General features: G+C 40.6%; 1 protein-coding gene across 1 annotated transcript in view; it reads left to right on the top strand.

The window, feature by feature from the left end:
- Window positions 1–25475, top strand: part of TPH1 (tryptophan hydroxylase 1) — an 81118-nt gene that overhangs the window by 44194 nt on the left and 11449 nt on the right. The window contains exons 7-8 of the mRNA XM_053688946.1: window positions 845–980; window positions 3706–3832. Of these exons, the coding sequence (XP_053544921.1) occupies window positions 845–980; window positions 3706–3832 (263 nt within the window). The remainder of the gene's footprint in view (window positions 1–844; window positions 981–3705; window positions 3833–25475) is intronic.

The raw sequence follows: 25475 nt of genomic DNA, 5'->3' as shown, positions 1-25475 counted from the left end.
AAGCATTGCCGAACATGTGATCAACTTCTTGATGCTTTTCAAACAGAAAGGGATAGACCCCCAAATGTTTATCTTTCCTTTCATTGGTGCGGTAGTGAGAGTAAAAATTCTAGTAAAAAAAGTCCTTGAATGATAGGCAGAAAACCTTCCAAAAAATAAAAACAAATATGCATTAAAAACCCTTGAACACATGCAGCCACCATTCAGAATGACACATTGGCCCCAAGTTATCAAGGTCTGTCGGACCTGATCCGACAGTGCGGATCAGGTCCGACAGACCTCGCTGAATACGGCGAGCAATACGCTCGCCGTATTCAGCATTGCACCAGCAGCTCACAAGAGCTGCTGGTGCAATGCCGCCCCTGCAGACTCGCGGCCAATGGGCCGCCAGCAGGGGGTGTCAATCAGTCCGATCGTACTCGATCGGGTTGATTTCCGGCGATGTCTGTCCGCCTGCTCAGAGCAGGCGGACAGGTTATGGAGCAGTGGTCTTTGTGACCGCTGCTTCATAACTGCTGTTTCTGGCGAGTCTGCAGGCTTGCCAGAAACACTGGGCATCAAGTTCCATTCAGAGCTTGATAAATATGCCCCATTATGTCTGGAATAACAAGAATATGGTGTCAGATGTGTTTCATTTTTGTGGAAAGTAATATGGATTTCAAATGTTTGACACCTCAAGCCATCATGTTGTCCAAATTGGGCTTGAAAGGAGGTTCTTCATCTGGTTGCTGGACCCGTATAAGGAAAGGACTGATGGAGTGTTTCATAAAAGCTCCAATAGGACTTTAGGTTTTTACATTTGATGTGTTTAATAAAACCCATTTTGTGTTTGTATCTTGTGTAGAGCGATCAGGATTTACAATCCGTCCTGTTGCTGGATATTTGTCCCCTAGAGACTTCCTTGCAGGATTGGCATTCCGGGTTTTCCACTGCACTCAGTATGTCAGACACAGCTCCGATCCACTTTACACTCCGGAACCGTAAGTACTTATATTAGCAAACGTACCTTATCCCTGTATGAGGGTTTGCAATTTATTATGTGCATAAGAAATAAGCAGCTTTTACTCTACACTGTATTTAATAAAAACACGTCTATAATGAACACTTGCTGCTAGAGTACATCAATATTTTACTCCTATTATCAATCGCCTAGATTTAGAGTCCTGCGTTAGCCTTAAAAAGCAGCGTTAAGGGGTCCTAACGCTGCTTTTTAATGCCCACTGGTATTACGAGTATGGCTGGTACAGGTGTACTGCTCACTTTTCTTCCGCGACTTTTGGCTACCGCAAATCCCCTTACGTCAATTGCGTATCCTATCTTTTTAATGGGATTTGAAGAAGTGAGCGATACAGCCTCTACCTCCAAGACTCCAACCGCATAAAAAAGTCAGTAGTTAAGAGTTTTATGGGCTAACGCCGGAACATAAGGCTCTTAACTACAGTGCTACAAAGTACACTAACACCCAATCGGATTGGATCAGCCAATAGAATTGACCTCGCATTCTATTGGCTGATCCAATCAGCCAATCGGATTGAACTTCAATCCGATTGGCAGATTACATTAGCCAATCAGATTTTTTCTACCTTAATTCCGATTGGCTGATAGAATCCTATCAGAATCCTATCAGCCAATCGGAGTTCGAGGGACGCCATCTTGCATGACGTCATTTAAAGGAACCTTCATTCGTCGTTAGTCGTCGGGAAGAAAAGGATGCTCCGCGTCGGATGTCTTGAAGATGGACCCGCTCCGCGCTGTATGGATGAAGATAGAAGATGCCGCTTGGATGAAGACTTCTGCTGGATGGAGGACCTCTTCTGCCCGATCGGATGAAGACTTCTGCCGCTCCGGATGTCCTATTCTGGCCCATCGGTGCCCGGCTGGGTAAATACGGCTCAAGGTAGGGGGATCTTCAATGGGGTAGTGTTAGGTTTTTTTAAGGGGGGATCGGGTGGGTTTTAGAGTAGGGGTGTGTGAGTAGTGGGTTGTAATGTTGGGGGGGTCTTGTATTTTATTTTACAGGTAAAAGAGCTGATTACTTTGGGGCAATGCCCCGCAAAAAGCCCTTTTAAGGGCTGGTAAAAGAGCTGATTACTTTTGTAATTTAGTATAGGGTAGGGAATTTTTTTATTTTGGGGGGCTTTTTTATTTTATTAGGGGGCTTAGATTAGGTGTAATTAGATTAAAATTCTTGTAATATTTTTTTATTTTTTGTAATTTAGTGGGTTTTTTTGTAATATAGTTTAGTTTATTTAATTGTATTGCAGTTTATATCATTGTAGTTTATTTAATTAATTTATTGATAGTGTAGTGTTAGGTGTATTTGTAACTTAGGTTGGGATTAATTTTACAGGTAATTTTGTAATTATTTTAACAAGGTAGCTATTAAATAGTTATTAACTATTTAATAGCTATTGTACCTAGTTAAAATAAACACAAAGTTGCCTGTAAAATAAATATAAATCCTAAAATAGCTACAATGTAACTAATAGTTATATTGTGCTATATTAGGGTTTATTGTATAGGTAAGTATTTATTTTTAAATAGGAATAATTTATTTAATTATAGTAAATTTATTTAGATGTATTTAAATTATATTTAATTTAGGGGGGGTGTTAGGGTTAGACTTAGGTTTAGGGGTTAATAAATTTATTATAGTAGCGGCGACGTTGGGGGCGGCAGGTTAGGGTGTTAATAATTGTAGGTAGGTGGCGGCGATGTTAGGGAGGGCAGATTAGGGGTTAATAAATATAATATAGGTGTCGGCGATGTTAGGGGCAGCAGATTAGGGGTTCATAGGGATAATGTAGGTGTCGGCGGTGTCCGGAGCGGCAGATTAGGGGTAAATAGTATAATGCAGGTGTCAGCAATAGTGGGGGTGGCAGATTAGGGGTTAATAAGTGTAAGATTAGGGGTGTTTAGGCTCGGGGTTCATGTTAGGGTGTTAGGTGTAGACTTAGAAAGTTTTTCCCCATAGGAAACAATGGGGCTGCGTTAGGAGCTGAACGCTGCTTTTTTCAAGGTGTTAGGTTTTTTTTCCGCCAGCTCAGCCCCATTGTATCCTATGGGGAAATTGTGCACGAGCACGTTTTTCCAGCTTACCGCTACCGTAAGCAACGCTGGTATTGAGGGTTGAAGTGGAGCTAAATTTGGCTCAACGCTCACTTTTCTGAGGCTAGCGCAGCCATTTAGAAAACTCGTAATAACAGCGTTGGCTAAAGGGTGCGCTAAAAAAAAAAGGAGCGTTAGCCCCGCAAGTTTTTACAGACAAAACTCTAAATCTAGGCGAAAGTTTCTTCATTCTCTTGCTATCTTTATTTATAAAAAAAAAGCAAGAATGCAAGTTTAGAAACCGCCCCATTTTTGCTTCACAACCTGGGTTGTTCTTGCTGATTGGTGGCTAAATGCACCCACCAATAAACAAGTGCTGTCCAGGGTCTGAACCAAAAATTGTCTGGCTCCTTAGCTTAGATGCCTTCTTTTTCAAATAAAGATAGCAACAGAATAAAGAAAAATTGATAATAGGAGTAAATTAGAAAGTTGCTTAAAATTGCTGCTCTATCTGAATCATGAAAGAAAAAATTTGGGTTCAGTGTCCCTTTAATTATATTCTGTTACCAGTTACAAATATTACATGCTCATTATTTCTCTCTAGGAAATGTATAACCAGTAATAACAATACTTATTTTTTTTTTACTGTCATTTTAGGGACACCTGTCATGAACTTTTAGGTCATGTTCCTCTCTTAGCGGAACCCAGTTTTGCGCAGTTTTCTCAGGAGATTGGACTTGCGTCACTTGGGGCATCTGATGAAGCTGTTCAGAAACTTGCTACAGTATGTACATTATTTGTTTTGTTATACTATGCAATATTAAAGGAATAGTAAATGTTGGATAAAAAAATATGTGCTATGCATTGGGGCCTATTTATTAAAGGTCTTGCGGATCTGATCCGATAGTGCAGATCAGGTCCGCAAGATCTCGCTGAATGAGCAATACGCTCTCCGCATTTAGCATTGCACCAGCAGCCCACAAGAGCTGCTGGTGCAATGCCGCCCCCTGCTGACTCGCTGCCAATGGGCCGCAAGCAGGGAGCCTTCAATCAACCCGATCGTACTTGATCGGGTTGATTTCTGGCGATTCCCGTCCGTCTGCTCAGAGCAGGCGGACAGGGTTATGGAGCAGCGCCAGAAACACGGGCCCAAAAGCTCTGTACGGAGCTTGATAAATGCGCCCCATTGTGTTAATAAAATGTTAAATATGTGTATAAGTTAACATAATTGCTGCATGACTGACATTAAATCAATGTCAACAACAACAATTTTCCATCACCTAGTAAGGATTACTAAATGTAGTTTGTAAGAACAGGTTGCTCAGTCTGTGAACTTTCTTACCCCAATCTTAACCGTGGTACCCAAAGAGCAACCTCTGGTCGTGGCACAGCTCAATAAACAGAGCCCGTCCGATCAGTGTGTTTAAAGTGGCTAAGCAGACCTCTACTATCATATAGCTGCATTGCTGTTCTGCTCTGGAGACCCGATGCAAGGGCAACACATCACCGCGCTCCTCCTCCTAGCTCCAAGGGTCAAGCAACAGAGACTTCTGGCGCACATGGTCTCTATCCTGGCCAATCACAATCCACAACAGGTTAAGCTTGAATCCATACCAGCAATAGCGGTAAAACCAAAGTAATATCCAGACATAGACCTGGTTCCGGGGGTAGAAAGGGAAGTATCTCAGGAAAGAAAGGGACTCCTTATGATCCCAATGATGAGATATCAGCAAAAAATGAAAGGAAATCCTGGAAACTTCCGTAGTGTATAAGTAAAACCAGCTTTATTTGATACAAGTTAAAACGGGCACACAGAGAACAGTGAGTGCTGACTGGCCTTACGCGTTTCGGCTAGTGCTGTAGTCATAGACCTGACAATGTGTTAGCCAGCTGTGTTTAAAAACCCTTTCAAGTGATTTCATTGGTTAATTGTAAAAAGAAGTAAAACACCTCCTACAATACGTTTAAACATACTTGTTCAATAACAGTGTCATTTGCAGCTGGTAACAACTTAGAACATTAGAAAGTTATAATAAATTTTAAGGGAATCAACATATAAGTGAATATCAGACTATTGTTTGTACAATGATACAAGGTTATAAATCATGATACTAGTAAATCAAAAAAGATTCTTAGATAGATCACACAACTTTAACCAATACCTATTAGCAATAGATTAAAGGTATACTGAATCACACAGGGTATATACAGTTATATAGAAAGGTAAGATATTTTATAACCATTATAGTACATATCAACCTACTTATGATAATTAGAAGTCTTATAATATATGCTATATGCGATAAATAGCGTGTGAATACATCGCCACGATTAATCTATTTCCAGTGATTTATTACGTCATACACAGAATTGAAGCCCCTAGGTACCTGGGTTTTCAACTTGAAAATCCAGAAAACTTCTATTCTGGCTAATAACTGTTCCCTGTCCCCACCTCTTTTGGGACACCTCACAACTTCAATAGCTTCTATTTAAAGTTATCAACACATTTATTGTGTTGATCCAAGAAATGTATGGATAACGCAGAGCTGCGCTTTTCATTGGTAATCTACCCCAGGTGTACACGTATATGTGATCTGACATTCCTAGTGGTCATGTCTACATATTGCATTTAATGTTGGGTACATTCAATCAAATTTACAACATAGGTAGGTGAACAATTGATGTAGCCTTTAACAGTTAAATGCTGTCCAGTAACACATTAATAAAAATCACTACCTGTAGTTAAAAAATCACACGATTTGCACCTAGAGCTGCCACATTTAAAATTACTATTGGAGCTAAGCCAAGAGCTTACAGGGGATGTCATTGGAAGTTGACTTGGGGAAAGTAGATTGCCAAAGTCAGGTTTTTGGGAAAAAAAATACACTTACAACCGCCCTCCACAACCTTCTTTAAATCCTTATCACCTTATAATAACAGGAAATATGTTTTCACAATTTTACATATAGTATAAAATTCTGTGGAGTATTTGGTGATGAAGAGTGGCTGTCGATCTTGTTCTTTCTTAGGTTTAGGTATAAAGGTAGCTGACCTATCCAGTGTGGAGACTTGTTTAGACACTTTGTTTAATAGATGTTTAGAGTACCTTCTATCCTTAAAACGTTGTTCAAGGACTTGGCTCTCCTCAAATTTTTTGTTGTCTGTACATATCCGTTTGACCCTAATGTACTGCCCTTTTACAACACCTTTACACACGTGGTTAGGGTGAGCACTTTTGGGGTGTACTATAGTGTTCCCTGATATGGGTTTGCAGAATAAGCAGCTACTGATCTTGTTTGATTCAACCATCACGGTCATTCAGACAGGGGTTCCAATAAGCAACCTATACCGGATACAATGGGTCTACCCCTAACCTGTTCTAGGCTCTTATGGACCTTCGGTAGATGATGGAATATGGGTAGGCTGACCATATTGCCGCTTTAAGAAGGAACACATATGAAAAATACATATGTCAGGGTTCTTATACAAATCATTTCTTTAAACAGCCCTGAAAACAGCCCTGACATATGTATTTTTCATATGTGTCCCTTTTTAAAGCGGCAATATGGTCAGCCTAAATATGGGAGTAACTGGATTATCAACTAAAAGATAGTGTGCTGTATCTATATCCATACTTCCAAGATATACTCCGTCATCTACCAAGGATCACAGTTCTTTCTAAAATTGGAGCGAGGACTACTATATGACAATGAGGTAAGATCCTCTACCACACGTTTATGATACAGTTCCAATGCTTTACTTCTATTATGAATGGGGTAAAAATTGGACTGTTTTTTAATTTTAGGGTAGTGTACATTTCCAACGTGATTCTCATTGTGAATAGAAGCCTGCTCTAATTCTTCTAAGGACCTAATGGCACATGCATCAAAATAGGTCAAATCAGGTTGTCCCTGAGGAGCGCCATTCTGCATCGAATCCTCAGTCACCAATGAATTGTTACTCCTGAAATGTTTCATGATAATGTTAAAACATATAATGTTAAACAGATTAAAGCTCCTAGTGTGGCAAAATCCTAAGCCATAGCCAAGTACCTTGAGTTCTATGTCTGTGAGCTGATATAAGGAAAGATTGATAACATTTGAACATTAGCCACCTTTTTTATGGGTTCTGTTACCTGGCTGGCTAACACATTGTCAGGTCTATAACTACGGGACAAGCCAAAACGCGTAAGACCAGTCAGCACTCACTGTTCTCTGTGTGCTCGTTTTAACTTCTATCATATAAAGCTAGTTTTACTTATACACTATGGAAGTTTCCAGGATTTCCTTTCCTATTTTGCTGATATTAAATCAATGTGTCAGCCCAGCTTCCCTGTCCAGACATCACGAGGCATGATCTCACTCACTGCACATGCATCAGAGGAAGTGGGTAGACACCATACAGTATGAAAACATGGAATAGGACAGGAAAGGGGCAGCATTCTTATTGGCTGTACTGCCCAATGCCAATTCTGAGTGGGGGGGGGGCTTGGCTGTGGGGGATGCCAGAGATGCCCTCAGTGGAAGAATTTTCAAATTCATAATTTAGATTACAACTTTCCAATTTACTTCTATTATTTAATTTGCTTCCTTTTCTTGTTATCCTTTGCTGAAAGATTTTTCTAGGAAAGCTCAGGAGCAGCAAAGAACCTAGGTTCTAGCTGCTGATTGATGGCTGCATACAGTGGTGTCACTAGGGTTGATGTCATCCTGTGCGGTAACTCATGGTGTCACCCCCCAGGTGTGTGTGTATATATATATATATATATATATATATATATATATAGCACATATATATATATATTTATATACAATTGTATGCAAAAGTTTAGGCACCCCTGACAATTACCATGATTTTCATTTATAAATAATTGGGTGTTTGGATTAGCAATATCATTTTGATCTATAAAATAACGGAAGGACACAGTAATATTTCAGTAGTGAAATGAAGTTTATTGAATTAACAAAAAATGTGCAATATGCATCAAAACGAAATTAGACAGGTGCATACCTTTGGGCACCCCAACAGAAATATTGCATCAATATTTAGTAGAGCCTTCTTTAGCAGAAATAACAGCCTCTAGAAGCTTCCAATAGCCTGTAATGAGTGTCTGGATTCTGGATGAAGGTATTTTGGACCATTCCTCCTTGCAAAACATCTCCAGTTCAGTTAGGTTTGATGGTTGCCGAGCTTGGACAACCCGCTTCAAATTAACCCACAGATTCTCAGTGATATTCAGGTCTGGGGACTGGGATGGCCATTCCAGAACATTGTACTTGTTCCTCTGCATAAATGCCAGAGTTTATTTTGAGCAGTTTTTTGGGTTGTTGTCTTGTTGAAGTATCCAGTCCCGGCGTAACTTCAATATTGTGACTGATTCCTCAAAATTATTCTCAAGTATCTGCTGATATTGAATGGAATCTATGCAACCCCCAACTTTAACAGGATTCCCAGTACCGGCACTGACAACACAGCCCCACAGCATGATGGGACATCCACCAAATTTTACTGTGGCTAGCAAGTGTTCTTTTGCCGCCATGCATAACACCCCTTGTTATGACAAAATAACTCAATCTTTGTTTCATCAGTCCACAGCACCTTCTTCCAAAATGAAACTGGCTTGTCAAAATGTGCGTTTGCATACCTGAAGCGACTCAGTTTGTGGCGTGTGTGCAGAAAAAGCTTCTTCCGCATCACTATCCCATACAGCTTCTCCTTGTGCAAAGTGTACTGAATTGTTGAACAATGCACAGTGACACCATCTGCACCAAGATTATGTTATAGGTCTTTGGAGGTGGTCTGTGGTCTGTTTTTGACCGTTCTCACCATCCTTTGCCTCTCCGATATTTTACTTGGCCTGCCGCTTCTGGCCTTAACAACAACTGTGCCTGTGGTCTTCCATTTCCTCACTATGTTCCTCACAGTGGACACTGACAGCTTAAATCTCTGTGATAGCGTTTTGTAGTCTTCCCCTTACCCATAATGTTGAACAATCTTTGTTTTCAGATCATTTGAGAGTTGTTTTGAGGCCCCGTGTTGCGACTCTTTAGAGGAGAGTCAAAGAGAACAACAACTTGCAATTGGCCTCCTCAAATACCTTTTCTCATGATTGGATGCACCTGTCTATGAAGTTCAAGGCAAAATGGGTTCACAAAACCAATTGTGTGTTCCAATTAATCAGTGCTAGGTAGTTACAGGTATTCAAATCAACAAAATGACAAGAGTGCCCAAATTTATGCACCTGTCTAATTTTGTTTTGATAAATAATGCACATTTTCTGTTAATCAAATAAACCTAATTTCACTACTGAAATATTACTGTGTCCATCAGCTATTTCCTAGATCAAAATGAAATTGCTGATCCAAACACCCAATTATTTATAAATGAAAATCATGGAAATTGTCCGGGGTGCCTAAACATTTGCATACAACTGTATATATCAGATGAGGATACTCATGTTTATGCATGTGTATAATGCTTACAACTTAATAGCATATATATATATATCATATCTATCTATATATTGCATATCTATACATATATCAAATAGTTTGTGCATATGTTTAATAACTTAATACCTCAGAGCCCTTAGACCAGCCTCTCCGCCATCCCCTGAACACAAAGCACCAGCTGGGTGCACGGACTAGGCAAGGTGTTTATCTCTAAGTGTTTTGTCCTTCAGAGTCTGGACTGTTAAAGCCCACACAGCACAGTGCTATAGCATGTACTGTTCGTGGGTTTATACAAGTTTAAAAAAAAAAAAAAGCGGCAGTGACGTCACTAAAGCTCCAGCGTGAAGCTTTAGTGTGCTGCAGTTGCTAAGATCAGGATAGGATCATACTATTAGAGCCCGCCCTGGACATTAACCAGTAACTGTACAGCGGATTGAAAGGGCAGCCCTGCTGATCCTGCCTCTGTTCCCTGGTGCACAGCAATAACCCCCTCCTGCCTCTGTTTAGCATGGACCCCTTGGCCCTTCTTACTAGGCTCCAGCACATAAAAAAACACCATTGTGTCATTGACCTGGAATTGCAGCTCTAACGTTAATCTACCACTGGTGGTGATGTCATCCCCTGAGGCGGTCCACACCCCCATAGTGACGCCACTGGCTGCATATATATACCGATTGTCATTGGCTCTCCCATGTGTTCCGTTAGCAACCAGTAGTGCACTGCTGCTCCTTCAACAAATGATACCAAGAGAATTAAACAAATTTGATAATAGAAGTAAACTGGAAAGTTGTTTAAAATTGTTTGTTATACCTAAATCATGAAAGCAAAATTTTGGGTTTCATGTCCCTTTAATTTTGCAGATAGTATGTTAATTTATTTAATTATCGAATTCAAAAGAGGGACCTGTACTCACTCCAAGGATATCCGTATATATGGAGGTGATCTGTGCTCTCTGGAGCTGTCTGAGGCAGAAACGTCACGTTTTAATAAATGTGTTATTTTGCAACACGTCCAGAGTACAGATACATTTCATACTTTGTATACTAAAGATTTGTCACAGTTCCTTTAATTAAAGGCTTCCAAAGTAAAGGAAGCTCTGTTGTGGAACTAAATGTAACATTTGTAATCCATTTGATTTGAAATTGGTTCTCTGAAACACAAGTGCATCAAACCTGTAGGAAAAAGACATGCACGTGTTTGGTAACGCACGGGATATAACAAATGTAGTGACTCTATCTGTAGGAAAAAGACATGCACGTGTTTGGTAACGCACGGGATATAACAAATGTAGTGACTCTATCTGTAGGAAAAAGACATGCACGTGTTTGGTAACGCACGTGACATAACAAATGTAGTGACTCTATCTGTAGGAAAAAGACATGCACGTGTTTGGTAACGCACGTGACTTAACAAATGTAGTGACGCTATCTGTAGGAAAAAGACATGCACGTGTTTGGTAACGCACGGGATATAACAAATGTAGTGACTCTATCTGTAGGAAAAAGACAAGCACGTGTTTGGTAACGCACGGGATATAACAAATGTAGTGACTCTATCTGTAGGAAAAAGACATGCACGTGTTTGGTAACGCACGGGATATAACAAATGTAGTGACTCTATCTGTAGGAAAAAGACAAGCACGTGTTTGGTAACGCACGGGATATAACAAATGTAGTGACGCTATCTGTAGGAAAAAGACATGCACATGTTTGGTAACGCACGGGATATAACAAATGTAGTGACGCTATCTGTAGGAAAAAGACATGCACGTGTTTGGTAACGCACGGGATATAACAAATGTAGTGACTCTATCTGTAGGAAAAAGACAAGCACGTGTTTGGTAACGCACGGGATATAACAAATGTAGTGACTCTATCTGTAGGAAAAAGACATGCACGTGTTTGGTAACGCACGTGACCTAACAAATGTAGTGACTCTATCTGTAGGAAAAAGACATGCACGTGTTTGGTAACGCACGGGATATAACAAATGTAGTGACTCTATCTGTAGGAAAAAGACATGCACGTGTTTGGCAACGCACGTGACCTAACAAATGTAGTGACTCTATCTGTAGGAAAAAGACATGCACGTGTTTGGTAACGCACGGGATATAACAAATGTAGTGACTCTATCTGTAGGAAAAAGACATGCACGTGTTTGGTAACGCACGTGACATAACAAATGTAGTGACGCTATCTGTAGGAAAAAGACATGCACGTGTTTGGTAACGCACGTGACCTAACAAATGTAGTGACTCTATCTGTAGGAAAAAGACATGCACGTGTTTGGTAACGCACGTGACATAACAAATGTAGTGACGCTATCTGTAGGAAAAAGACATGCACGTGTTTGGTAACGCACGTGACATAACAAATGTAGTGACGCTATCTGTAGGAAAAAGACATGCACGTGTTTGGTAACGCACGTGACATAACAAATGTAGTGACGCTATCTGTAGGAAAAAGACATGCACGTGTTTGGTAACGCACGTGACTTAACAAATGTAGTGACGCTATCTGTAGGAAAAAGACATGCACGTGTTTGGTAACGCACGTGACCTAACAAATGTAGTGACGCTATTTGTAGGAAAAAGACATGCACGTGTTTGGTAACGCACGTGACCTAACAAATGTAGTGACTCTATCTGTAGGAAAAAGACATGCACGTGTTTGGTAACGCACGTGACTTAACAAATGTAGTGACGCTATCTGTAGGAAAAAGACATGCACGTGTTTGGTAACGCACGTGACTTAACAAATGTAGTGACGCTATCTGTAGGAAAAAGACATGCACGTGTTTGGTAACGCACGTGACCTAACAAATGTAGTGACGCTATTTGTAGGAAAAAGACATGCACGTGTTTGGTAACGCACGTGACATAACAAATGTAGTGACTCTATCTGTAGGAAAAAGACATGCACGTGTTTGGTAACGCACGGGATATAACAAATGTAGTGACTCTATCTGTAGGAAAAAGACATGCACGTGATTGGTAACGCACGTGACCTAACAAATGTAGTGACTCTATCTGTAGGAAAAAGACATGCACGTGTTTGGTAACGCACGTGACCTAACAAATGTAGTGACTCTATCTGTAGGAAAAAGACATGCACGTGTTTGGTAACGCACGTGACATAACAAATGTAGTGACGCTATCTGTAGGAAAAAGACATGCACGTGTTTGGTAACGCACGTGACATAACAAATGTAGTGACTCTATCTGTAGGAAAAAGACATGCACGTGTTTGGTAACGCACGTGACTTAACAAATGTAGTGACGCTATCTGTAGGAAAAAGACATGCACGTGTTTGGTAACGCACGTGACATAACAAATGTAGTGACTCTATCTGTAGGAAAAAGACATGCACGTGTTTGGTAACGCACGTGACATAACAAATGTAGTGACGCTATCTGTAGGAAAAAGACATGCACGTGTTTGGTAACGCACGTGACATAACAAATGTAGTGACTCTATCTGTAGGAAAAAGACATGCACGTGTTTGGTAACGCACGTGACTTAACAAATGTAGTGACGCTATCTGTAGGAAAAAGATATGCACGTGTTTAGTAACGCATGGGACCTAACAAATGTAGTGACTCTATCTGTAGGAAAAAGACATGCACGTGTTTGGTAACGCATGGGACCTAACAAATGTAGTGACTCTATCTGTAGGAAAAAGACATGCACGTGTTTGGTAACGCACGTGACCTAACAAATGTAGTGACTCTATCTGTAGGAAAAAGACATGCACGTGTTTGGTAACGCACGTGACCTAACAAATGTAGTGACTCTATCTGTAGGAAAAAGACATGCACGTGTTTGGTAACGCACGTGACATAACAAATGTAGTGACGCTATCTGTAGGAAAAAGACATGCACGTGTTTGGTAACGCACGTGACATAACAAATGTAGTGACTCTATCTGTAGGAAAAAGACATGCACGAGTTTGGTAACGCACGGGATATAACAAATGTAGTGACTCTATCTGTAGGAAAAAGACATGCACGAGTTTGGTAACGCATGGGATATAACAAATGTAGTGACTCTATCTGTAGGAAAAAGACAAGCACGTGTTTAGTAACGCACGGGATATAACAAATGTAGTGACTCTATCTGTAGGAAAAAGATATGCACGTGTTTGGTAACGCACGGGATATAACAAATGCAGTGACTCTATCTGTAGAAAAAAGACATGCACGAGTTTGGTAACGCACGTGACTTAACAAATGCAGTGACTCTATCTGTAGGAAAAAGACATGCACGTGTTTGGTAACGCACGGGATATAACAAATGTAGTGACTCTATCTGTAGGAAAAAGACATGCACGAGTTTGGTAACGCACGGGATATAACAAATGTAGTGACTCTATCTGTAGGAAAAAGACATGCACGTGTTTGGTAACGCACGGGATATAACAAATGTAGTGACTCTATCTGTAGGAAAAAGACATGCACGTGTTTGGTAACGCACGGGATATAACAAATGTAGTGACTCTATCTGTAGGAAAAAGACATGCACGTGTTTGGTAACGCACGGGATATAACAAATGTAGTGACTCTATCTGTAGGAAAAAGACATGCACGTGTTTGGTAACGCACGGGATATAACAAATGTAGTGACTCTATCTGTAGGAAAAAGACATGCACGTGTTTGGTAACGCACGGGATATAACAAATGTAGTGACGCTATCTGTAGGAAAAAGACAAGCACGTGATTGGTAACGCACGGGATATAACAAATGTAGTGACTCTATCTGTAGAAAAAAGACATGCACGTGATTGGTAACGCACGGGATATAACAAATGTAGTGACTCTATCTGTAGGAAAAAGACATGCACGTGTTTGGTAACGCACGGGATATAACAAATGTAGTGACTCTATCTGTAGGAAAAAGACATGCACGTGTTTGGTAACGCACGTGACCTAACAAATGTAGTGACTCTATCTGTAGGAAAAAGACATGCACGTGTTTGGTAACGCACGTGACCTAACAAATGTAGTGACTCTATCTGTAGGAAAAAGACATGCACGTGTTTGGTAACGCACGTGACATAACAAATGTAGTGACTCTATCTGTAGGAAAAAGACATGCACGTGTTTGGTAACGCACGTGACATAACAAATGTAGTGACTCTATCTGTAGGAAAAAGACATGCACGAGTTTGGTAACGCACGGGATATAACAAATGTAGTGACTCTATCTGTAGGAAAAAGACATGCACGTGTTTAGTAACGCACGGGATATAACAAATGTAGTGACTCTATCTGTAGGAAAAAGACATGCACGAGTTTGGTAACGCACGGGATATAACAAATGTAGTGACGCTATCTGTAGGAAAAAGACATGCACGTGTTTAGTAACGCACGGGATATAACAAATGTAGTGACTCTATCTGTAGGAAAAAGACATGCACGAGTTTGGTAACGCACGGGATATAACAAATGTAGTGACTCTATCTGTAGGAAAAAGACAAGCACGTGTTTAGTAACGCACGGGATATAACAAATGTAGTGACTCTATCTGTAGGAAAAAGACATGCACGTGTTTAGTAACGCACGGGATATAACAAATGTAGTGACTCTATCTGTAGGAAAAAGATATGCACGTGTTTGGTAACGCACGGGATATAACAAATGCAGTGACTCTATCTGTAGAAAAAAGACATGCACGAGTTTGGTAACGCACGTGACTTAACAAATGTAGTGACTCTATCTGTAGGAAAAAGACATGCACGAGTTTGGTAACGCACGGGATATAACAAATGTAGTGACTCTATCTGTAGGAAAAAGACATGCACGTGTTTGGTAACGCACGGGATATAACAAATGTAGTGACTCTATCTGTAGGAAAAAGACATGCACGTGTTTGGTAACGCACGGGATATAACAAATGTAGTGACTCTATCTGTAGGAAAAAGACATGCACGTGTTTGGTAACGCACGTGACCTAACAAATGTAGTGACTCTATCTGTAGGAAAAAGACATGCACGTGTTTGGTAACGCACGGGATATAACAAATGTAGTGACTCTATCTGTAGGAAAAAGACATGCACGTGTTTGGTAACGCACGGGATATAACAAATGTAGTGACGCTATCTGTAGGAAAAAGACAAGCACGTGATTGGTAACGCACGGGATATAACAAATGTAGTGACTCTATCTGTAGAAAAAAGACATGCACGTGATTGGTAACGCACGGGATATAACAAATGTAGTGACTCTATCTGTAGGAAAAAGACATGCACGTGTTTGGTAACGCACGGGATATAACAAATGTAGTGACTCTATCTGTAGGAAAAAGACATGCACGTGTTTGGTAACGCACGTGACCTAACAAATGTAGTGACTCTATCTGTAGGAAAAAGACATGCACGTGTTTGGTAACGCACGTGACCTAACAAATGTAGTGACTCTATCTGTAGGAAAAAGACATGCACGTGTTTGGTAACGCACGTGACATAACAAATGTAGTGACGCTATCTGTAGGAAAAAGACATGCACGTGTTTGGTAACGCACGTGACATAACAAATGTAGTGACTCTATCTGTAGGAAAAAGACATGCACGAGTTTGGTAACGCACGGGATATAACAAATGTAGTGACTCTATCTGTAGGAAAAAGACATGCACGTGTTTAGTAACGCACGGGATATAACAAATGTAGTGACTCTATCTGTAGGAAAAAGACATGCACGAGTTTGGTAACGCACGGGATATAACAAATGTAGTGACGCTATCTGTAGGAAAAAGACATGCACGTGTTTAGTAACGCACGGGATATAACAAATGTAGTGACTCTATCTGTAGGAAAAAGACATGCACGTGTTTGGTAACGCACGGGATATAACAAATGTAGTGACTCTATCTGTAGGAAAAAGACATGCACGAGTTTGGTAACGCACGGGATATAACAAATGTAGTGACTCTATCTGTAGGAAAAAGACAAGCACGTGTTTAGTAACGCACGGGATATAACAAATGTAGTGACTCTATCTGTAGGAAAAAGACATGCACGTGTTTAGTAACGCACGGGATATAACAAATGTAGTGACTCTATCTGTAGGAAAAAGATATGCACGTGTTTGGTAACGCACGGGATATAACAAATGCAGTGACTCTATCTGTAGAAAAAAGACATGCACGAGTTTGGTAACGCACGTGACTTAACAAATGTAGTGACTCTATCTGTAGGAAAAAGACATGCACGAGTTTGGTAACGCACGGGATATAACAAATGTAGTGACTCTATCTGTAGGAAAAAGACATGCACGTGTTTGGTAACGCACGGGATATAACAAATGTAGTGACTCTATCTGTAGGAAAAAGACATGCACGTGTTTGGTAACGCACGGGATATAACAAATGTAGTGACTCTATCTGTAGGAAAAAGACATGCACGTGATTGGTAACGCACGGGATATAACAAATGTAGTGACTCTATCTGTAGAAAAAAGACATGCACGTGATTGGTAACGCACGGGATATAACAAATGTAGTGACTCTATCTGTAGGAAAAAGACATGCACGTGTTTGGTAACGCACGGGATATAACAAATGTAGTGACTCTATCTGTAGGAAAAAGACATGCACGTGTTTGGTAACGCACGTGACATAACAAATGTAGTGACTCTATCTGTAGGAAAAAGACATGCACGTGTTTGGTAACGCACGTGACATAACAAATGTAGTGACGCTATCTGTAGGAAAAAGACATGCACGTGTTTGGTAACGCACGTGACCTAACAAATGTAGTGACTCTATCTGTAGGAAAAAGACATGCACGTGTTTGGTAACGCACGTGACATAACAAATGTAGTGACGCTATCTGTAGGAAAAAGACATGCACGTGTTTGGTAACGCACGTGACATAACAAATGTAGTGACTCTATCTGTAGGAAAAAGACATGCACGTGTTTGGTAACGCACGTGACTTAACAAATGTAGTGACGCTATCTGTAGGAAAAAGATATGCACGTGTTTAGTAACGCATGGGACCTAACAAATGTAGTGACTCTATCTGTAGGAAAAAGACATGCACGTGTTTGGTAACGCACGTGACCTAACAAATGTAGTGACTCTATCTGTAGGAAAAAGACATGCACGTGTTTGGTAACGCACGTGACCTAACAAATGTAGTGACTCTATCTGTAGGAAAAAGACATGCACGTGTTTGGTAACGCACGTGACATAACAAATGTAGTGACGCTATCTGTAGGAAAAAGACATGCACGTGTTTGGTAACGCACGTGACATAACAAATGTAGTGACTCTATCTGTAGGAAAAAGACATGCACGAGTTTGGTAACGCACGGGATATAACAAATGTAGTGACTCTATCTGTAGGAAAAAGACATGCACGAGTTTGGTAACGCATGGGATATAACAAATGTAGTGACTCTATCTGTAGGAAAAAGACAAGCACGTGTTTAGTAACGCACGGGATATAACAAATGTAGTGACTCTATCTGTAGGAAAAAGATATGCACGTGTTTGGTAACGCACGGGATATAACAAATGCAGTGACTCTATCTGTAGAAAAAAGACATGCACGAGTTTGGTAACGCACGTGACTTAACAAATGTAGTGACTCTATCTGTAGGAAAAAGACATGCACGTGTTTGGTAACGCACGGGATATAACAAATGTAGTGACTCTATCTGTAGGAAAAAGACATGCACGAGTTTGGTAACGCACGGGATATAACAAATGTAGTGACTCTATCTGTAGGAAAAAGACATGCACGTGTTTGGTAACGCACGGGATATAACAAATGTAGTGACTCTATCTGTAGGAAAAAGACATGCACGTGTTTGGTAACGCACGGGATATAACAAATGTAGTGACTCTATCTGTAGGAAAAAGACATGCACGTGTTTGGTAACGCACGGGATATAACAAATGTAGTGACGCTATCTGTAGGAAAAAGACAAGCACGTGATTGGTAACGCACGGGATATAACAAATGTAGTGACTCTATCTGTAGGAAAAAGACATGCACGTGATTGGTAACGCACGGGATATAACAAATGTAGTGACTCTATCTGTAGGAAAAAGACATGCACGTGTTTGGTAACGCACGGGATATAACAAATGTAGTGACTCTATCTGTAGGAAAAAGACATGCACGTGTTTGGTAACGCACGTGACCTAACAAATGTAGTGACTCTATCTGTAGGAAAAAGACATGCACGTGTTTGGTAACGCACGTGACCTAACAAATGTAGTGACTCTATCTGTAGGAAAAAGACATGCACGTGTTTGGTAACGCACGTGACATAACAAATGTAGTGACGCTATCTGTAGGAAAAAGACATGCACGTGTTTGGTAACGCACGTGACATAACAAATGTAGTGACTCTATCTGTAGGAAAAAGACATGCACGAGTTTGGTAACGCACGGGATATAACAAATGTAGTGACTCTATCTGTAGGAAAAAGACATGCACGTGTTTAGTAACGCACGGGATATAACAAATGTAGTGACTCTATCTGTAGGAAAAAGACATGCACGAGTTTGGTAACGCACGGGATATAACAAATGTAGTGACGCTATCTGTAGGAAAAAGACATGCACGTGTTTAGTAACGCACGGGATATAACAAATGTAGTGACTCTATCTGTAGGAAAAAGACATGCACGAGTTTGGTAACGCACGGGATATAACAAATGTAGTGACTCTATCTGTAGGAAAAAGACAAGCACGTGTTTAGTAACGCACGGGATATAACAAATGTAGTGACTCTATCTGTAGGAAAAAGACATGCACGTGTTTAGTAACGCACGGGATATAACAAATGTAGTGACTCTATCTGTAGGAAAAAGATATGCACGTGTTTGGTAACGCACGGGATATAACAAATGCAGTGACTCTATCTGTAGAAAAAAGACATGCACGAGTTTGGTAACGCACGTGACTTAACAAATGTAGTGACTCTATCTGTAGGAAAAAGACATGCACGAGTTTGGTAACGCACGGGATATAACAAATGTAGTGACTCTATCTGTAGGAAAAAGACATGCACGTGTTTGGTAACGCACGGGATATAACAAATGTAGTGACTCTATCTGTAGGAAAAAGACATGCACGTGTTTGGTAACGCACGGGATATAACAAATGTAGTGACTCTATCTGTAGGAAAAAGACATGCACGTGATTGGTAACGCACGGGATATAACAAATGTAGTGACTCTATCTGTAGAAAAAAGACATGCACGTGATTGGTAACGCACGGGATATAACAAATGTAGTGACTCTATCTGTAGGAAAAAGACATGCACGTGTTTGGTAACGCACGGGATATAACAAATGTAGTGACTCTATCTGTAGGAAAAAGACATGCACGTGTTTGGTAACGCACGTGACCTAACAAATGTAGTGACTCTATCTGTAGGAAAAAGACATGCACGTGTTTGGTAACGCACGTGACCTAACAAATGTAGTGACTCTATCTGTAGGAAAAAGACATGCACGTGTTTGGTAACGCACGTGACATAACAAATGTAGTGACGCTATCTGTAGGAAAAAGACATGCACGTGTTTGGTAACGCACGTGACATAACAAATGTAGTGACTCTATCTGTAGGAAAAAGACATGCACGTGTTTGGTAACGCACGTGACTTAACAAATGTAGTGACGCTATCTGTAGGAAAAAGACATGCACGTGTTTGGTAACGCACGTGACCTAACAAATGTAGTGACTCTATCTGTAGGAAAAAGACATGCACGTGTTTCGTAACGCACGTGACATAACAAATGTAGTGACGCTATCTGTAGGAAAAAGACATGCACGTGTTTGGTAACGCACGTGACATAACAAATGTAGTGACTCTATCTGTAGGAAAAAGACATGCACGTGTTTGGTAACGCACGTGACTTAACAAATGTAGTGACGCTATCTGTAGGAAAAAGATATGCACGTGTTTAGTAACGCACGGGATATAACAAATGTAGTGACTCTATCTGTAGAAAAAAGACATGCACGTGTTTGGTAACGCATGTGATATAACAAATGTAGTGACTCTATCTTTAGGAAAAAGACATGCACGTGTTTGGTAACGCACGGGATATAACAAATGTAGTGACTCTATCTGTAGGAAAAAGACATGCACGTGTTTGGTAACGCACGGGATATAACAAATGTAGTGACTCTATCTGTAGGAAAAAGACATGCACGTGTTTGGTAACGCACGTGACCTAACAAATGTAGTGACTCTATCTGTAGGAAAAAGACATGCACGTGTTTGGTAACGCACGGGATATAACAAATGTAGTGACTCTATCTGTAGGAAAAAGACAAGCACGTGTTTGGTAACGCACGGGATATAACAAATGTAGTGACTCTATCTGTAGGAAAAAGATATGCACGTGTTTGGTAACGCACGGGATATAACAAATGTAGTGACTCTATCTGTAGGAAAAAGACAAGCACGTGTTTAGTAACGCACGGGATATAACAAATGTAGTGACTCTATCTGTAGGAAAAAGATATGCACGTGTTTGGTAACGCACGGGATATAACAAATGCAGTGACTCTATCTGTAGGAAAAAGACATGCACGTGTTTGGTAACGCACGGGATATAACAAATGTAGTGACTCTATCTGTAGGAAAAAGACATGCACGTGTTTGGTAACGCACGGGATATAACAAATGTAGTGACTCTATCTGTAGGAAAAAGACATGCACGTGTTTGGTAACGCACGTGACCTAACAAATGTAGTGACTCTATCTGTAGGAAAAAGACATGCACGTGTTTGGTAACGCACGGGATATAACAAATGTAGTGACTCTATCTGTAGGAAAAAGACATGCACGTGTTTGGTAACGCACGTGACCTAACAAATGTAGTGACTCTATCTGTAGGAAAAAGACATGCACGTGTTTGGTAACGCACGGGATATAACAAATGTAGTGACTCTATCTGTAGGAAAAAGACATGCACGTGATTGGTAACGCACGGGATATAACAAATGTAGTGACTCTATCTGTAGGAAAAAGACATGCACGTGTTTGGTAACGCATGGGACCTAACAAATGTAGTGACTCTATCTGTAGGAAAAAGACATGCACGTGTTTGGTAACGCACGTGACCTAACAAATGTAGTGACTCTATCTGTAGGAAAAAGACATGCACGTGTTTAATAACGCACGTGACCTAACAAATGTAGTGACTCTATCTGTAGGAAAAAGACAAGCATGTGTTTGGTAACGCACGTGACCTAACAAATGTAGTGACTCTATCTGTAGGAAAAAGACATGCACGTGTTTGGTAACGCAAGGGATATAACAAATGCAGTCACTCTATTTGTAGGAAAAAGACATGCACGAGTTTGGTAACGCACGGGATATAACAAATGTAGTGACTCTATCTGTAGGAAAAAGACATGCACGTGTTTGGTAACGCACCGGATATAACAAATGCAGTGACTCTATCTGTAGGAAAAAGACATGCACATGTTTGGTAACGCACGTGACCTAACAAATGTAGTGACTCTATCTGCAGGAAAAAGACATGCACGTGTTTGGTAACGCACGTGACCTAACAAATGTAGTGACGCTATTTGTAGGAAAAAGACATGCACGTGTTTGGTAACGCACGTGACCTAACAAATGTAGTGACTCTATCTGTAGGAAAAAGACATGCACGTGTTTGGTAACGCACGTGACATAACAAATGTAGTGACTCTATCTGTAGGAAAAAGACATGCACGTGTTTGGTAACGCACGTGACATAACAAATGTAGTGACGCTATCTGTAGGAAAAAGACATGCACGTGTTTGGTAACGCACGTGACATAACAAATGTAGTGACTCTATCTGTAGCAAAAAGACATGCACGTGTTTGGTAACGCACGTGACATAACAAATGTAGTGACGCTATCTGTAGGAAAAAGACATGCACGTGTTTGGTAACGCACGTGACATAACAAATGTAGTGACTCTATCTGTAGGAAAAAGACATGCACGAGTTTGGTAACGCACGGGATATAACAAATGTAGTGACTCTATCTGTAGGAAAAAGACATGCACGTGTTTGGTAACGCACGTGACTTAACAAATGTAGTGACGCTATCTGTAGGAAAAAGACATGCACGTGTTTAGTAACGCACGGGATATAACAAATGTAGTGACTCTATCTGTAGGAAAAAGATATGCACGTGTTTGGTAACGCACGGGATATAACAAATGCAGTGACTCTATCTGTAGGAAAAAGACATGCACGTGATTGGTAACGCACGGGATATAACAAATGTAGTGACTCTATCTGTAGGAAAAAGACATGCACGTGTTTGGTAACGCACGGGATATAACAAATGTAGTGACTCTATCTGTAGGAAAAAGACATGCACGTGATTGGTAACGCACGGGATATAACAAATGTAGTGACTCTATCTGCAGGAAAAAGACATGCACGTGTTTGGTAACGCACGTGACCTAACAAATGTAGTGACTCTATCTGTAGGAAAAAGACATGCACGTGTTTGGTAACGCACGTGACCTAACAAATGTAGTGACTCTATCTGTAGGAAAAAGACATGCACGTGTTTGGTAACGCACGTGACATAACAAATGTAGTGACGCTATCTGTAGGAAAAAGACATGCACGTGTTTGGTAACGCACGTGACATAACAAATGTAGTGACTCTATCTGTAGGAAAAAGACATGCACGTGTTTGGTAACGCACGTGACTTAACAAATGTAGTGACGCTATCTGTAGGAAAAAGACATGCACGTGTTTGGTAACGCACGTGACCTAACAAATGTAGTGACTCTATCTGTAGGAAAAAGACATGCACGTGTTTGGTAACGCACGTGACATAACAAATGTAGTGACGCTATCTGTAGGAAAAAGACATGCACGTGTTTGGTAACGCACGTGACATAACAAATGTAGTGACTCTATCTGTAGGAAAAAGACATGCACGTGTTTGGTAACGCACGTGACTTAACAAATGTAGTGACGCTATCTGTAGGAAAAAGACATGCACGTGTTTAGTAACGCACGGGATATAACAAATGTAGTGACTCTATCTGTAGAAAAAAGACATGCACGTGTTTGGTAACGCATGTGATATAACAAATGTAGTGACTCTATCTGTAGGAAAAAGACATGCACGTGTTTGGTAACGCACGGGATATAACAAATGTAGTGACTCTATCTGTAGGAAAAAGACATGCACGTGTTTGGTAACGCACGGGATATAACAAATGTAGTGACTCTATCTGTAGGAAAAAGACATGCACGTGTTTGGTAACGCACGTGACCTAACAAATGTAGTGACTCTATCTGTAGGAAAAAGACATGCACGTGTTTGGTAACGCACGGGATATAACAAATGTAGTGACTCTATCTGTAGGAAAAAGACAAGCACGTGTTTGGTAACGCACGGGATATAACAAATGTAGTGACTCTATCTGTAGGAAAAAGACATGCACGTGTTTGGTAACGCACGGGATATAACAAATGTAGTGACTCTATCTGTAGGAAAAAGACATGCACGTGTTTGGTAATGCACGGGATATAACAAATGTAGTGACTCTATCTGTAGGAAAAAGACATGCACGTGTTTGGTAACGCACGTGACCTAACAAATGTAGTGACTCTATCTGTAGGAAAAAGACATGCACGTGTTTGGTAACGCACGGGATATAACAAATGTAGTGACTCTATCTGTAGGAAAAAGACATGCACGTGTTTGGTAACGCACGTGACCTAACAAATGTAGTGACTCTATCTGTAGGAAAAAGACATGCACGTGTTTGGTAACGCACGGGATATAACAAATGTAGTGACTCTATCTGTAGGAAAAAGACATGCACGTGTTTGGTAACGCACGGGATATAACAAATGTAGTGACTCTATCTGTAGGAAAAAGACATGCACGTGATTGGTAACGCACGGGATATAACAAATGTAGTGACTCTATCTGTAGGAAAAAGACATGCACGTGTTTGGTAACGCATGGGACCTAACAAATGTAGTGACTCTATCTGTAGGAAAAAGACATGCACGTGTTTGGTAACGCACGTGACCTAACAAATGTAGTGACTCTATCTGTAGGAAAAAGACATGCACGTGTTTAATAACGCACGTGACCTAACAAATGTAGTGACTCTATCTGTAGGAAAAAGACAAGCATGTGTTTGGTAACGCACGTGACCTAACAAATGTAGTGACTCTATCTGTAGGAAAAAGACATGCACGTGTTTGGTAACGCAAGGGATATAACAAATGCAGTCACTCTATTTGTAGGAAAAAGACATGCACGAGTTTGGTAACGCACGGGATATAACAAATGTAGTGACTCTATCTGTAGGAAAAAGACATGCACGTGTTTGGTAACGCACCGGATATAACAAATGCAGTGACTCTATCTGTAGGAAAAAGACATGCACATGTTTGGTAACGCACGTGACCTAACAAATGTAGTGACTCTATCTGCAGGAAAAAGACATGCACGTGTTTGGTAACGCACGTGACCTAACAAATGTAGTGACTCTATCTGTAGGAAAAAGACATGCACGTGTTTGGTAACGCACGTGACCTAACAAATGTAGTGACTCTATCTGTAGGAAAAAGACATGCACGTGTTTGGTAACGCACGGGATATAACAAATGCAGTGACTCTATCTGTAGGAAAAAGACATGCACGTGTTTGGTAACGCACGGGATATAACAAATGTAGTGACTCTATCTGTAGGAAAAAGACATGCACGTGTTTGGTAACGCACGGGATATAACAAATGCAGTGACTCTATCTGTAGGAAAAAGACATGCACGTGTTTGGTAACGCACGGGATATAACAAATGTAGTGACTCTCTCTGTAGGAAAAAGATATGCACGTGTTTGGTAACGCACGGGATATAACAAATGCAGTCACTCTATTTGTAGGAAAAAGACATGCACGTGTTTGGTAACGAACGTGACCTAACAAATGTAGTGACTCTATCTGTAGGAAAAAGACATGC

The sequence above is a fragment of the Bombina bombina genome, chromosome 7 (genome assembly GCF_027579735.1).
Source record: "Bombina bombina isolate aBomBom1 chromosome 7, aBomBom1.pri, whole genome shotgun sequence".
NCBI lineage: Eukaryota > Metazoa > Chordata > Amphibia > Anura > Bombinatoridae > Bombina > Bombina bombina.
Note: the sequence above shows the minus strand (reverse complement) of the source record. Positions and strands in the feature narration are given on the sequence as shown.